At 38.5% G+C, this 16,303-nt stretch overlaps 1 protein-coding gene across 5 annotated transcripts in view; it reads left to right on the forward strand.

Annotated features, from left to right (window-relative positions):
* Melk (maternal embryonic leucine zipper kinase) overlaps window positions 1–16,303 on the forward strand; it is an 86,318-nt gene that overhangs the window by 69,389 nt on the left and 626 nt on the right. For all 5 annotated transcript variants that reach the window (XM_070009942.1, XM_070009959.1, XM_070009967.1 and 2 more), the window contains 4 exons: window positions 1,060–1,291; window positions 4,079–4,175; window positions 5,674–5,842; window positions 14,288–14,391. In XM_070009942.1, coding sequence (XP_069866043.1) covers window positions 1,060–1,291; window positions 4,079–4,175; window positions 5,674–5,842; window positions 14,288–14,391 — 602 coding nt within the window. The remainder of the gene's footprint in view (window positions 1–1,059; window positions 1,292–4,078; window positions 4,176–5,673; window positions 5,843–14,287; window positions 14,392–16,303) is intronic.

Consider the following 16,303-nt stretch of genomic DNA (forward strand, 5'->3'; position numbering starts at 1 on the left):
TAATGTGTACTTTTATCTTAGTTATGCCCCTGATGGCATGACATGAGAACTTTGGCTCCAACTCATCACATTGCAGTCATAGGTTCTTACGGTTTTTAAAACCAACGTTGCAGGTCATCAGAGGTAGTAAGTAGATGCCCTTTGGGCAGCACACAGTCTTGGTTTGGATTTCTGCTCCTATTTTTAGTTTGACCTCTGAGAATTTTTCCTATTCTTTTATTAGCTCAGCTATAAATTTCAAGAATTAAAAAATTTCAAATTAATTTCTTTTAAAGAGTATTATAGCATGTTTTCTGCCCTGATCACTAAATAAACTTTTGTTTTTGGTATATACTAGAGTCAAACCATAAAAATCTAGGTACTGGAAGCACTTCTAGAAATTATTTGGGGCTCTATTTCTTAAGATTCTCATTATGCTTAAATACTTGGTCAGAAATATATTGAAAATTACCTGTCAATGAAAGAGACTAAAGTGGTCTACCTGTGCTAAAGAGAACTGAATATACCTTTTTAAATTTCCTGGTATTTCCAATAATACACTCTTGATAATATTTAATTTTAATAAGAACAACTTAAGGTAATTTGCAAGTGATTAAGGCATGTTATAAAGAAATTGACTTTTCTTCTTCAGTATGTTTTTTTTTTTTAATTTTTTTTTTTTTTGGTCCAGTTGTGGGGCCTGAACTCTGGGCCTGAGCACTGTCCCTCAGCTCTTCAGCTCAAGGCTAGTGCCCTACCACTTGAGCCACAGCGCCACTTCCGGCTTTTTTCTTTTTGCTTATGTGGTGCTTAGGAATCGAACCCAGGGCCTCAGGCATGCAAGGCAAGCGCTTTACCACTGAGCCAACTTCCCAGCCGAACATATTACTATGGTTTTTTTTTTTTTATTTTTATTTTTTATTTTTTTTTTATTTTTTTTTTTTTGTCGGTCGTGGGGCTTGAACTCTGGGCCTGGACGCTGTCCCTCAGCTCTTCAGCTCAAGGCGAGCGCTCTACCACTTGAGCTACAGCGCCACTTCCTTCTTCAGTATGTTTTATCTAGTAACTTTATTCTTCCAGTTTACCAAGCAATGGACAGAATCAAATGGTCTAGAGTCGAAATCATTAACTCCAGTATTATGCAGAGCATCTGCCAATAAGTTAAAGAACAAAGAAAATGTATACACTCCTAAGTCTACTGTAAAGAATGAAGAACATTTTATATTTCCCGAGCCTAGGACCCCAGTTAATAAGAACCAGCATAAAAGAGAAGTTCTAACAACACCAAATCGTTACACTACGCCCTCAAAAGGTATTTGCATTTAATGATTTAAAAATTTCAAATGTCATTATTCTTACTGTATTAAATACCATATACTGGGTGGGAAACTACTAACAATACTGTTTATAGAATTCACATTGCCTTACTGTGTTAGTTTGAAGTATATTACTTAGCTTTTAAATTTCTTAAATGAAACCTTTTCACACTCCCACAATTGAGTCATAGAACCATGGGATATCAAACTGAAAGGCAAGCTAGAGCTTATCTATATCAACTTCTGTATTCAACAGTTTAGAAATGTGAGACTCAGAGAAATGTAATGATTTTCCCAAGGTCATGTGTCCAGGTTCCGGTCTTGCTTGCCCACTTAGCCCTATGTAGAATGACTCAAACCCAAGTCTCTGCTTTAAGTAGTTTATGTATGAAGCAGTTCATGAATATAATGCATCTTGATCAATATCACTGCTTTAATCATTTTTCCCCATCTCTCCCAACCCTATTCCTCCTCTCAAATGTTCCTTTCATTTTTGATGGTATTTATTTATTTATTTATTTATTTATTTATTTATTTATTTATTTATTTAGGGTCCGGTTGTGGGGCCTGAACTCTGGGCCTGGGTGCTATCCTTCAGCTCTTCAGCTCAAGACTAGCACTCTACCACTTGAGCCATAGCGCCACTTCCGGCTTTTTTCTTTTTGTTTCTGTGGTGCTGGGGAATTGAACCCAGGGCCTCATGCATGCAAGGCAAGCGCTCTACCACTGAGCCACCTTCCCAGCCCTGATGGTTTTTATTTTTTAAGTAACTAGGAAGGTTTTGAAATATATATTGTTGGGGATTTATTCTGTAATCTTTGAAGTACTATCAGTTTACATATTTTGTATCAGCCAAAAGTAATTACTGGCCATTTTTTTAAAATACAAGAGCTGCCTCGGGGAGCTATAATTGATAGCTTTCATTAATACATTTTACTTTTGCTATGATTTTTTTTTTTTTTTTTTTTGGTCCATCATGGGCCTGGGCACTGTCCCTCAGCTCTTCAACTCAAGGCTAGTGCTTTACCACTTGAGCCACAGTGCCACTTTCGGCCTTTTCTGTTTATGTAGTGCTGAGGAATCAAACCCAGGGCCTCATGCATGCAAGGCAAGCACTCTACCACTTAGCCACCTTCTCAGCTCCTGTGAATTATTTTTGACATATACTTTAATTTCATTTTTGTGACTCCTGTATAACTCAGTGGGTGGTAGTTGTATCTCTATACCTAGAGGTGAAGACTTTTTCATAGGTGTTTCTGGTTGCTGTCATTTTCTTTAAAAATTTTTATTGTTATTATAAAGGTGATATATAGAGGGGTTATAGTTACATAAGTCAGGTAAATGCTGGTTTTTTATTGTTATAAAATTTGGAAGAATAGACTTTTATAGTTACAAACCAAACCCTCAATTTCTTTGTAAAAACATGATGTCAAAGCTAGGTACTATTGATTTACACCTGTAATCTCAAGCTACTTAAGAAGCTAAGATCTCAGACCATGGTTCAAAGCCAGCCTGGGTAAACAAATCTGAGAGACTCTTTTTTTCTTTTTTTTTTGTCGGTCATGGGGCTTGAACTCTGGGCCTGGGCGCTGTCCCTCAGCTCTTCAGCTCAAGGCGAGCGCTCTACCACTTGAGCTACAGCGTCACTTCCGGTTTTCTGGTGGTTTATTGGAGATAGGAGTCTCACAGTCTCTCCTGCCGGGGCTTGCTTTGAACCTCGATCCTCAGATTTCAGCCTCCTGAGTAGCTAGGATTACAGGCATGAGCCACCAGCGCCCGGCTAAATCTGAGAGACTCTTATCTTTACTAGCAAAAAGCCAAAAGTCGTGTTGTTGTTCAAGTGGTAGAGTACCAGCAAAAAAGCCAAGCAAGAAATGAGGCCCTAAGTTCAAGCACAAACCAACCCACCTTTCAGCAACCCACCATCAACAAAATGATGTCATAATTTTATTATTATTTAGTAAATATCTCTAAAGTGTATAAAACTTTCAGTTAATCAGTGGTAACCAGATTTCTTATAGCCTATCAGAATAAAGCACAAAATTCTAGAATAGGGAATAAAAAAACAACAAAGCTCACATCTCAAATAACTTGTCAAGCTTTCATAGGGGATTTATCTTTTTGCTTAATGAGTTGAGTAGGATTGTGATTTGAATTAACACCTTTTTTTTTTTTTAATTGTTGGTTGTGGGGCTTTAACTCAGGGCCTGGACACTTTCTCTGAGCTTTTTCTCTCAAGCTATCATTCTACCTCTTTGAACCTCAGTGCTGTTTCTGGTTTTCTGGTGGTTAGTTGGAGATAAGAGTCTCACAGACTTTCCTGCCCAGGCTGGCTTTGAACCATCATCCTCAGATCTCAGCCTCCTGAGGAGCTAGGATTATAGGTGTGAGCCACCAGTGCCTGTGAATCAATAACTTTTAATATAATGTCAAAGGCATAAATTGAGCACTTTGAAAATACAAATGACTCTAATTTGTAGAGGAGAGCCATTAATCATGAAAGCTACATTTATATGATCTATATGTACATAAATATTTATAGTATAGTAAGTATGACCTCACTTTACAGTAGAATAATAGATCCCTATACATTAAAGGCAAAATAATTTTGCTTTTACTATAATTCACATGGCAACATTTCTTTAAATAGGTATTTTAATTTCAGTGGCCAAATAATTACAGCATTTCTGAGTTATTGAATGAGATGATGTATTCATTATTGATAGAAATTTGGGGACCATAATATTGCCAACTACATATAATTTGTATTTGTTTCCTAATAGCTAGAAACCAGTGCCTGAAAGAAACCCCAATTAAAACACCAGTAAATTCAGCAGGAACAAACAAGCTAACGACAAATGTCATTAGCCCTGAAAGGCGGTAAGTGTTGTTTATCAGACTCTTTGTTCTTTAGTGTGTGTAATGAGACTGTTCTTTTCATCTATAATATACCTGATTAGGAGAACCATGACATAGATGCTGTTGAAGACTAGAGAAATGTCTGCGTGGAGACAGTCTGAGATCATTACTGAAGATATTGCCCCTGCTTTAAAGGGTGGAATCATGTAACTGAGCACCAGTGGTTTTGGCATGTTAAGTACAGCAAGCTGGGAAGAACTGGTTTTTCTTCCTCCTTTTTGCTGTATAGTATAGGCATCTACTATAGATGGCCTTCCATAAATAGTAGAGGCACTGTCCAATTGATCTTGATTGGATTGAGACGTGTCTAGATTAGAAAAGCATCCCTGAGTGTGTCTATGAGGATGTTTCCTGAGAATAAGGGGAAAAGAACCACCCTGAATGTGGACCACACTGTCATATAGGTTCGAGGTCTAGATGGAGTAAAAGAGGAAAAAAAAGAAATTCAGTACTATAGACTCTCTCTGTACTTCTAGCTACCATAAAGTGAGCTGCTCTGCTGTATCACACCCTCCCTGCCATGATAGACTGAAAACTGAAATTGCAAGACAAAATATAATTCCTTCCCTTCTTTTCTCCCTCTCTCCTTCCCTCCATGTTTCAGTTCATGGGGTTGTGCTTGCTAGAAAGGCATTATACCACTTGAACCATATCCCAGCCCTTTTTGCTTTAGTTGTGGATTTTTTTTTCCTGTGTTGGTACTGGAGCATGAACTTGACCTGGGTGCTATTCCTTAGCTTTTTTTACTCAAATCTGGCACTCTACCACTTGCCACAACTCCACTTCTGGCTTTTTGTGGTAGTTTATTGGAGAGTCTCGTGGACTTTCCTGTCTGGGCTGGCTTTGAACTGTGACCTTCAGATCTCATCCTCCTGAATAGCTAGGATTATAGGCATAAGCCACCTGGTGCCTGGCTGCTTTAGTTATTTTTTTAGATAAGGTCTCTCATATTTTTGTGTGGCTTGTGTTGACCACTATCTTTCTCCTTAAGTCTTATACATTGCTCGGATGTCAGGGCCCTTCTCACTTTTTGGGCTGTTCTTGAACTCATCTTCACCTTTTTACCTCCCAAGTAGGAGAGATAGCAGGTATTAGCTTCTATATCCAGCCTTTTCCTTTTAAATTGTTTCTTTCAGGTTGTCATAGTGATAAAATGTGTGATTAACACTATATTGACTGTCTTAAACAGTATCTGTGTTAGTCAGACAACACTTCCCTATTGAATGAAAAGTTCCAAGGCATCAGTGATCCTTCCTTGTCTTTTATAACTTTTAAAGCTTGATCCATTTTGGGTCCCCTCTAGAGAGAGATGACTTTAGTCCTCCCTGGGGAGGAGTAAGATGATCTGGGCCTGGCAGACCTGAATGAGGTACAATTGAGTGTAAAGGGACAAAAGCAGGGTCTGTGAGGACTCTAGCAGGCAGAGGGCCCAATGTTACTTGTGCTTTGTTGTTTTAAGGTGCCGCTCAGTGGAACTGGGTCTCAACCAAGCACATTTGGAGGATACTCCAAAAAGAAAAGGAACCAAAGTGTTTGGGAGCCTTGAAAGAGGACTGGATAAGGTTATCACTGTGCTTACCAGGAGCAGAAGGAAGGGCTCCTCCAAAGATGGCCCAAGAAGGCTAAAGGTAACAAAACTGTACTTCTTTAACTTGAGTTTCAGAAAACTGCTAGTTCTTCTTCTCCTCCCGACCTCCTTCCCGCTTCCCTCTCCTCCCTCCCTTTCTGTTACCTCTCTTCCCCTTTTACTTCTAATCCTCCTCCTCTCTCCTTTCTTTCCTTCCTTCTCCCTTCTTTCCTTTTTCTCTCTCTTCCCTTTTATTTTAAAAAAGAAATTGGTATTTTTAATTAACTTATTCAGTTAATGTGTATCTTTGTGTGCGTGTATGTGTATGTGTATGTGTGCGCACGCGCACACGCATACATGCATGCCAGTCCCAGGATTTGAACTCAGGGCCTGGGCACTGTTCATGAGCTATTGTGCTCAAGACTAGTGCCCTACCACTTAAGAGTCAGAGTGCTATTTCTGGCTTTTTGGTAGTTAATTGGAGATACAGGCTTTCCTGCTCCATCTGACTTCAAACCTTGATCCTCAGATCTCAGCCTCCTCAATAGCTAGGATTACATGTGTGAGCCACAGACACCTGGCTAATGTGCATGTTTTTAACATTATATATATGCCTATTCCTATGCAGTGAGCTTTAAGAATGCTTAAGTAATCTTAGTATGGTGGCTCACACCTGTCATCCTAGTTACTTACATATTGAGATAGGATCATGGTTTGAGGCCAACTCTGATAGAAATATTAATGGGATCCTATATTGACCAATAAAAATCTGAGCGTATGCCTGTCATATCATTTATATGGAAAAGCAAGAATCTACTAGAAAATAATGAAAGTAGTAATGAAACTTAAAAAACTTGAGTTTAGGGCTCAGTGGTAGAGTGCTTGCCTTGTATGCCTGAGGCCCTGGGTTCGATTCCTCAGTACCACATAAGCAAAAAGAAAAAAGCCGGAAGTGGTGCTGTGGCTCAAGTGGTAGAGCGCTAGCCTTGAGCTGAAGAGCTGAGGGACAGCGCCCAGGCCCAGACTTCAGGCCCCATGACCGGACCCAAAACAACAACAACAACAACAAAAAACAAACTTGAGTTTATGGCTCAAGTAGAAGAGCACCTGCTTAACAAGCATAAAGCCCTGAGTTTAACCCATAGAACTATTTTTTTTTTTTTTTAAAGGAGGGGCTGGGAATGTGGCTCAGCCACATAGTGCTTGCTAGCATGCATGAAGCCCTTTTTTTGGTCCCTCAGTAACCACATAAAAAGCCAAAAGTGGGGGCTGGGAAGGTGGCTCAGTGGTAGAGCGCTTGCCTTGCATGCTCAAGGCCCTGGGTTCGATTCCTCAGCACCACATAAGCAAAAAGAAAAAAGCCGGAAGTGGCGCTGTGGCTCAAGTGGTAGAGCACTAGCCTTGAGCTGAAGAGCTGAGGGACAGTGCCCAGGCCCAGAGTTCAGGCCCCACGACCGGACCCCAAAAAAAAAAAAAAAAAAAAGCCAAAAGTGGCGCTGTGGCTCAAGAGGTAGAGTGCTAGCCTTGAGCACAGAGAGGCTCAAGGACAGTGCCCAGGTCCTGAGTTCAAGCTCCAGGACCAGAAAAAAAAAAAAAAAAAAGGAAAAGAAAGAATGCAGATGTAAATTAGATAGTCACTCTCTTCTAAGGGCATGTAATTATAGTTCAAATATTCAAGATCAGATGGAAAAATTAATCACAGAGGCAGCATGAAAGTAGGATAGCAATTCAATGTATGGGGAATTGAGAAATGCCTTTAGGATGAAAACTTGAGCTTGATTGTTCTATCTCTGGCACGCAGAAGAGTTCCTGTCAGATAGATACCTTTGTAGGCTCTTACAGAATATGTGTATACCTGGAAAGCTATTTGGAACCTTTAGTGTAATATGTGTGAGGAAAATACTAAGTGATTGGGACAGTAGCGTGGGAGGTCTTCAAGAACTTGCCTAAGAGGTTTGGATCTTCTTTAGTAGACCTCTTATGCTTTAAAGGGTACGAGCCAGGTGCTGGTAGCTCACACCTATAATCCTGGCTTCTCATGAGGCTGAGATCTGAGGATCATGGTTTGAAGCTAGCCTGGGCAGAAAAGTCCTATTGAGCACAAAGAGGCTCAAGGACAGTGCCCAGGCCCTGAGTTCAAGCCCCACAACCGATAAAAAAAATGGCTATGTCATTAGTGTGGTAATATATTTGGTTGAGAAGGAGAGGAGAAATAAGGTATTAATACTTCTTCCCTTCTTGAGTTTTTCTCTGAGCACTCAGTCCTTAAATAAATGCCACTTTTGTTTGATATAAGTGGAGGAAGTAAGAGGTAAATGGATAAATAAAATAAAGTTCATGTCCTTGGAAAACTAGAGTAACAGTGAAAACAGACCAGGATGGGACATTGCTTTGACACTCTGTTCTCTGTTCTCTAATAAAAACATGCTCCAAGTGTTTTTGTGATTAGGGTACTAGGTTTATGTTTTTTCAGTTTTTACACCAAGTTGGGCAATTTGGAGTGATTTGGGGAAAGGAGAATGTTGAGCTGTTGAGTAGAAGGATGATTGAGAAGAGAATGTTCTGAGAGCCTACCTATGCCTTGCTTTGTCTTGAAGTAGAAGATGGCACCTATCCATTAGTATCTGTTGCCTTGTTGGCTTACACAGTACACTGGGAAGTCTAATGTTATATGTGGCTATCTATTTCTGAGATTTTTTTTTCATTGGACACCTGAAGTATTCAAACCCTAACATTGGGATTAATAATAAATAAAATTAAAGGAAATTTGTTAAACTGTGTACATTATTGAGAACTTAAGCAGTTATCAAATGCTAATGGGTAAAATGTTCATCTATGTAAATTGTTTGGAAATCTGAATACATTGTTTAATAGGGCATGCTGTGGTGTTACATTGGCTTTGCAGGTAGTTGCTCAGTGTTTTCCAGATGTAGGAGAAAAATCCAAAAGATTGGGAATCAGAAGGCCCACAGCCTAGCCCCAGTTGTTGTCGTCAGGTCTCCCTCTCCTCCCCCCCCACCCCCCCCCAAGTCATGGGGCCTGAACTCTGGGCCTGGGAGCTATTCCTCAGCTCTTCAACTTAAGGCTAGTACTCTACCACTTGAGCCGCAGCGCCATTTCTGGCTTTTAATGCTTATGTGGTGCTGAAGAATCGAACCCAGGGCCTCATACAAGGCAAGCACTCTACCACTGAGCCATCTTCCCAGCCTCTAGCTCTAGTTTTTAATACTTGATTTTCATTTGTGATATCTGGAGATAATGATGTAATGGTCCCTTTGTATAGATAAGGCTGGAAACAAGCTCTACAAATGGAAGCTGCACTGCATATGAAATGCTTTATTGATATAACATCTTTCAGTATTAAGGATCATTATCATCATTTTAACCACAATGTAGCAGAATGATGTTTTAAATTGCACAGATTTAAACTCTGAAACTTGATCTAATTTTTTATTTGTTTGGAGGGATTAGGGATTCAGCATTTTACTATGTAGCTGCCTGGCCTTGAACTTTGCAATCCAACTGTGTCAGCATTCTGAGTACTAGGGTCACAGATGTGTACCACCATACTGTGTATGCACATGCACATGCACATGCACATGCACATGCCAGTTCAGAGTCTTGAACTCAGGACCTAGGCTCTATCCTGAGTGGTTTTGTTTTTGTTTTTGCTCAAGGCTAGCACTCTACCACTTGCGCCACAGTTTTACTTCTGGCTTTTTTGATAGTTAATTGGAGGTAAGTGTCGTACAGACTTTCCTGCCTGGCTGGCTTCAAACTGTGAGCCTCAGATCTCAGCCTCCTGAGTAGTTAGAATTACAGGTATAAGCCACCAATGCCTGGCTTTATTCTTTTAAGAAATAGATTTATAGAATGTATTAAATTTATGTCAGCTTACTATAATTGATAATATAATAAACTTAGACTTATGCTCTGTATTACACACACACACACACACACACAAGCACAAAAACCTTAACACAGTAAAGACAGTTAACTTTTTTAAAACTTAAACTTACCTTAAAGGAAATTACATATCATGTTTTGCTAATAAAATTTTTATATGTTTATGTACATATATATCACACTAAGGGAAATTCTATCTTCAGAAATTTACATCTCTTAGGGGAGGAGTCCAAAGGTGTAACTCATCTAAAAAAATAATGAACTGCTTATTAAAATGAATTCCAGGAAGTAGAAAGATGTTTTTGTGGAGCAATGAAAGGAGGAAGGGTAAGTCAATGTACATTCAATGTACATTATGGTAAAAATGAGCTACATAACTTGAGGGTAGGATTGGGAAGGAGAAAGGGGGAGAACTATGGAGGGGTGACTCTGATCAAGATGCATGGTACTTACGACTGACAAGGAAGTGTAACCTCTTTGTATAATTACTTAATATTAAATTAAAAAAAAAAAGAAACATCTTCTTGAAGTTACAGGTTCTGTCTTGCATCTTGTATATACATTTTTATAATTTGGGAAGGGAAAGGGATATAACAAAATGTTTAAGGATACAGGTTGACCCATTGTAACAAGAGATGTACAAGACACTGTGTTGAAAATGAACTTTACAATTTTGGCGGGGGAGGGAGGAGTTGGGGAGGTGGGGAGGAAAGGGATGGTAGGGGAAAAACAAAGGAGGTAGCAATATTGGCTTGATAGGAAATGTATTTATTACCCTAGTCATGTAACTGTAACCCCTCTGTACAGTACTTTTACAATAACAAATATATATGAAAAAAAGAAAAGGAATGACCAAAAAAAGTAAGGTAGTAGGCTCCATTCTTCACATTTTGTTATTAATGAAAGGAACTCAAATCTGAAAGACGTAGAAAGGGATTTTATTGGACAGTGAAAGAGCTACTAGGAAGAAGGGATATTTTTCCTTTAGAACTGAAGCAGTACAGTGCCTTGTTCATAGTGAGTACACAAAAAGTGACTGGTGACTAATGAAGGATAATTAAGGATAAAATTAGAGCTGCCTACTGGTGGCTCACGCCTGTAATCCTAGCTGCTTAAGAGTCTGAGATCTGAGAAGCACAGTTTGAATCAGCACAGAGAAAGTTCATGAGACTCTTATTGCCAATAAAACACCAAAAAGAAAAGAAAAAGAAAGAAAAAAGGGCCGGAAGTAGAGCTGTAGCTCAAGTGGTAGAGCACTAACTTTGAGCAAAAAAAATCTTAGGGACAGGGCACATGGCCTGTGTTCAAGCCTCAGGACTAACACTTAAAAAAAAAAATTTCTCCCCAAGTCTTTCCATTTCTTTATGAAAGGGGTGATGTCACCTTTTCTGATAGAAGCATAAAATTCCATTGTGTATATAGACCACATTTACTTGATCCGTTCATCTACTGAGAGGCATCTAGGTTGGTTCCATATAGTAAATAATGCTGCAATAAACAGTTGTTCTGGTAGCTGTAGTAGTATAGCCTTGTTGGTGATTATTTGGATAATTGCCCAGGAGTGGGATTCCTGGATCATAGGGGAGTTCTATGTTTAGTCTTTTGAGGAACCTCCATACTAAAGTAAGCCAGATCCAAAGAAACATAGGTTCTATGTTTCCCTCATTTGTGGTAATTAATATATGCCTTGGATGGTCCTGGCAGAGAATCATAATAGCTCAATAGCTATGTACATATGACCATACAAAATAATGCTAATTGAAATGAACTCCAGGACATGGAAACAATAGTTCTTTTTTTTGTTTTTTGTTTGCTGCTAATGTACTGTATCTAGTTCTTTCTTCTTATTTTATTTCATTCTTCTTTTTTCATTGGTTTATCCCTGGCAATCACTGTCTTTGATTCTGTATCCCATGTCTTGTATATATATATTTATCTGATCTGGGGAAGGGAAGGGGGAATAACAAAATGCTGAAACAAGGAAAAAGGATGACCCATTGCAACAAAAATACTCACAAGACACTATGTTGGAAATGAACTTTACAACTCTGGGGATCTGGGGTAGGAGTGGGGGGAAGGAAGGGATAGTGGGAGAAAAACAAAAGAGTGGATAACAATGTTCGACAAGAAATGTACTCATTACCTTACTTATGTAATTTTAACCCCTCTGTACATCATCTTTACAATGAAATAAAATTAATATATATATAATAAAAGAATAAAAGTAGTTCAATGGGTTAGTACACATCAGAAATTCTAGTACTTGGGAGGCTAAGGCAGGAGGGTTCAGCAAAGTCAACATAGGAGGCCATCATAGTCAACATCTTGAACCCTGTCTTAAGGAAAGAGAGAAAAAAAATGAAATTATTTCTTTTAGAGATCTATCTATATAAATATGTATATTTTTGTTTTTTAAATTTATTTTAAAGGTGATGAATTGGGGTTAGTTATATAAGTAAGTTAATGAGTACATTTTTTTAAACACTATTACCCCTTCCCCCATTTTCTCCATTTCCCTCCACCCCCAAGTTGTAAAGCTCATTTCCAACATAGTGTCTGGTGAGTATCATTGTTGCATTAATTCATCCTTTGTCTGCAGTTTCTGTGATTTCTTTTCCCTTCCATGGATCAGATAAGCTTATATACAAGACAAAGAGTACAGAAAACTAAAACAGAAAAAAAACATATAAATAACTGCATACAGGACATAATAAGAGCCTCTTGTTTCCAATTCTTGGAGTTCATTTTGATTGGCTTCATTATATATGGTCCTGTGCACTTAGTGATTAGGTTATTGTGATCCCCCGCTAAGAACATCACACACATAGTTATTACAAATGAGGGAAAACATGTAACCTACAGTTCTCTGGGTCTGGCTTGCTTCATTTAATAGAATTTTTTCCAGGTCTCTCCATTTCCTTACAAATGGAGCAATGCCACTTTCTGATAGAAGCACAGAATTCCATTCTGTATATATTACCACATCTTCTTGATCCATTCATCAAAAGAGGGGCAATCTGGGTTGGTTCTATATCTTAGCTATAGTAAATAATGCTGCAATGTATATGGAAGGAATAGAGGAAACAGTAGGGCTCCTTGGCACAGGTCAAAACTTTCTTAATAAAGACTCAGAAACACAACAAATCAAAGAAAGATGGATAAATGGGATTGAATTAAACTTCAGAGCTTCTGAATGGCAAATGACATAGCTAGCAAGACAAATAGTCCACAGATTGGGAGATCTTCACTAGCCATACAACAGACAAGTGCCTTATACCTAAAATACACTTAGAGCTCAAAAAATTAAATTCTCCCCAAACAAATCCTCAAAGAAACAACAACCCCTTTAACATGTGGACTAAAGTCTTAAAGAGAGACTTCTCAGAAGAGGAAATAAGAATGGCCAATAGACACATAAAGAAATGCTCAACATCTTTGGCCATAAAAGAAATGCAAATCAAAACAACATTAAATTCTACTTTAGCCTAGTTAGAGTGGCCATTATCAAGATATCTTATAACAACAGATGCTAGTGGGGATGTGGCCAAAAGGGAATGCTACTGCACTGTTGGTGGGAGTGTAAGCTTGTTCAACTACTCTGGAAAGTAGTATGGTGGTTCCTCAAAAGACTAAACATAGGGGCTGGGAAGGTGGCTCAGTGGTAGAGCGCTTGCCTTGCATGCGTGAGGCCTTGGGTTCGATTCCTCAGCACCACATAAGCAAAAAGAAAAAAAAGCCAGAAGTGGCGCTATGGCTCAAGTGGTAGAGTGCTGGCCTTGAGCTGAAGAGCTGAGGGACAGCGCCAAGGCCCAGAGTTCAGGCCTCACGACCGGACCCAAAAAAAAAAAAAAAAAAGGCTAAACATAGAACTCTCCTTTGACCCAGAAATCCCACTTCTGGATATTACCCAAATGACCACAAACAAGACCATACTAAAGCTACCAGCACTTTTTTTTTTTTAATGGTTAATTGGAGATAAAAGTCTTACAGACTTTCCTGCCTAGCCTGGCTTTGAACAGTGATCCTAAGATCTCAGCCTTCTGAGTAGCTAGGATTACAGGTATGAGCCACTGGCACCCAGTATTTTTTAGAGTTTTTTTAGAGTTTTGTAGTCAAGGAGAGGAAAACAAGTAGACATTACTTTTTAAAAGGAATGCCTGTTATATTCATTCCCTTATAGAATTATAGAATCAGCTTCTGGAACTCTATAATGGTTTTTATGAGTAATCCAGAAAAACAAACTTTCTGTGGCATTTGTTTTATGTTCCCATAGTCTGCATTTCAGGACTATTAATGTGCATCCTGGTATGGGAAGGAAGAAAGAAATAGAGTTCCAACACATAGACAGGTTGATGCTACTTAATAGCTATTTGCTTTAAAAGATTGGTAGAAGATGAAAGTATAAAATAGATAATATAGGTATGGTTCCTACTCAATACTATTTCTCCTGACTTTCCCAGTTGCCCTAACCCAATTATCTGAGAGTTGGCTTTTAGTATTTCCTTGAGCTTTTTTTCTTTGAGGTTGTTTTAGATGTGTAGGTTGGGGAGGCTGGTTTTATGTGAATATAGATTTACTTCTCATTTTTTCTTTTTTTAAGCTTCACTACAATGTGACTACAACCAAATTAGTGAATCCTGATCAACTCTTGAATGAAATAATGTCTGTTCTTCCAAAGAAGCATGTGGACTTTATACAAAAGGGGTAAGAACCACTTTTTACTTTCTGCTTTGTAGACTTTGAAGAAATGTGCACTGATTTGTTTTCTTCTCCTAACTTGCTAGCTAAAAAAAAAAAAAAAAGATTCCCACTACTTTCCAGAAAGCTTTTATACTAATGTCATTGCTCACAATTTATTCTCTTTGTTAGGTTTGAGTTTTAAGCACCAGTCTTGTCACCACTTTCAAAATTAGACTTTGAGAAAAGGAAAATCTAAACTTGTAGTTCTCCTATAATTTTTACAAATTTTATTTTTTACAAGTATATTTGTAAAGTATAATTAAATGAGAGACACTTGGAACAAATCAGTGATTTATAGTTAATCCTTCTCTTTGTGACTGTCTGTCTTGCAGGATTAGGTTTTCAGTACATAAAGGAGGTATTCTACTTAAACTTCCCTTGCTTTTGAGTGAACGGCCATCAGAGGCTTCTTGGCCACAGTCTATCCTGATCTCTATCATAGACTTTGGATAATCTTTCCCTCAGCATGCAATCTCTCTCGCAGGAGATCACTAACTAGATGCTAACCAATACTTTGTCCTCCTGAGCAACCGAAGGACTCTGTCCTGATCTTTTCTTTTCCTTTACTTTGTTTTTGCTTTTGCTTTTTTGTGACAAAGCAGGAAAGCAAAAGTTGTTTTTCAGTGGTATGGTGTTACTAATCTCAGCAATATACCATTTTTTCCCCAGAAAGGATGAATGGCTGATAATCCTCCTTATAACTGAATTATTTTCATTGAGATTGCTGCTTTTTCCTGTCAAGAACCTTAAAGATAGGGTGTTTTGGTATTTCTTAAGTTGACTGTTGATATTTAAGGGATCATACCCTTGCCCTAAACATAACTAAATAAGCAGAGAATGATATTTTGTGAACTCTCCTTATATATATAGAAATATAATTTCTATACACTTTTGAGGAAAACTCAATCAAATGCTCTTTGTGTGTGTGTGTGTATGTGTGTGTGTGTGTGTGTGTGTGCGTGCGTGCACGCGCGTGCATGCAGACTTGGGTTTGTTGTTTATTTAAGATCACTAAGACAAAACTGTCATGTAAAATAATTTTATGTGAATTAAAATTATAATTTTCCCTGTGCAAAATTTGTGTGTATGTGTATGCGTGCACCTGTGCACACCAGTACTGGGGCCTGACCTTGGGGCTTTGAGCTCACTTGGCTTTCTTGCTCTTGGCGAGTACTTTACTATCACTTGAACCATGTCTTTAGCCCAGCTTTTGGCTGGTAAATTGGAGATGGAATCTCATGGACTTTTTTGCTTAGGTTGGCTTTGAACTAACTGAGATTCTCCAGGTCTCAGTCTCCTGAGTAGATAGGATTACAGGCATAAGCCACCAGTGCTAAGCTATTAATCTTATTTCTTAAGATTAGCTTAAAGCTTCACTTGACTGGGCCTTCCATTGTCAGGGGAGGTGATGTGCAGTTGTGACTATAAATGCCGTATGTTTCAACTATTGGAATGTGCCATCCTCTTGGATTTTTCCTTTGCTTTTCTTTCTGCTATAACGTGCTTCAGTAATCATAATCTCTTATTATTTTTTTAAAAACCTCAAAAAATAGATGTCTTTCTGGTAGGGTAGTGGCTTTAGTTTTGTTTATATGGAATTTATATTTCATATGAGGCACATGGACACAAAATGTTCTTAATCTTCTCTGTTCTTTGTTATGAGCATTGTGAAACTGGCCTGATGTTATTGGATTACACTGTTAAAAAGGGTTGCATAAAAAAATGCCAGATTTCATGAGTGTGAATGGCATGTTCTGCTATAAAAGAAGAGCTGTCCTTTGGAGCAAAGGAGAATTCTGCAACACCTCTTATCCTCTTTCAACACCCTTTCTTAGGATCCTCACTCAGCTTGTAGGAAAACACCAGTCATACTCTG

Source organism: Dipodomys merriami, unplaced genomic scaffold (genome assembly GCF_024711535.1).
Source record: "Dipodomys merriami isolate MVZ:Mamm:240054 unplaced genomic scaffold, mDipMer1.0.p SCAF_11, whole genome shotgun sequence".
In the NCBI taxonomy this organism is placed as follows: Eukaryota; Metazoa; Chordata; class Mammalia; order Rodentia; family Heteromyidae; genus Dipodomys; species Dipodomys merriami.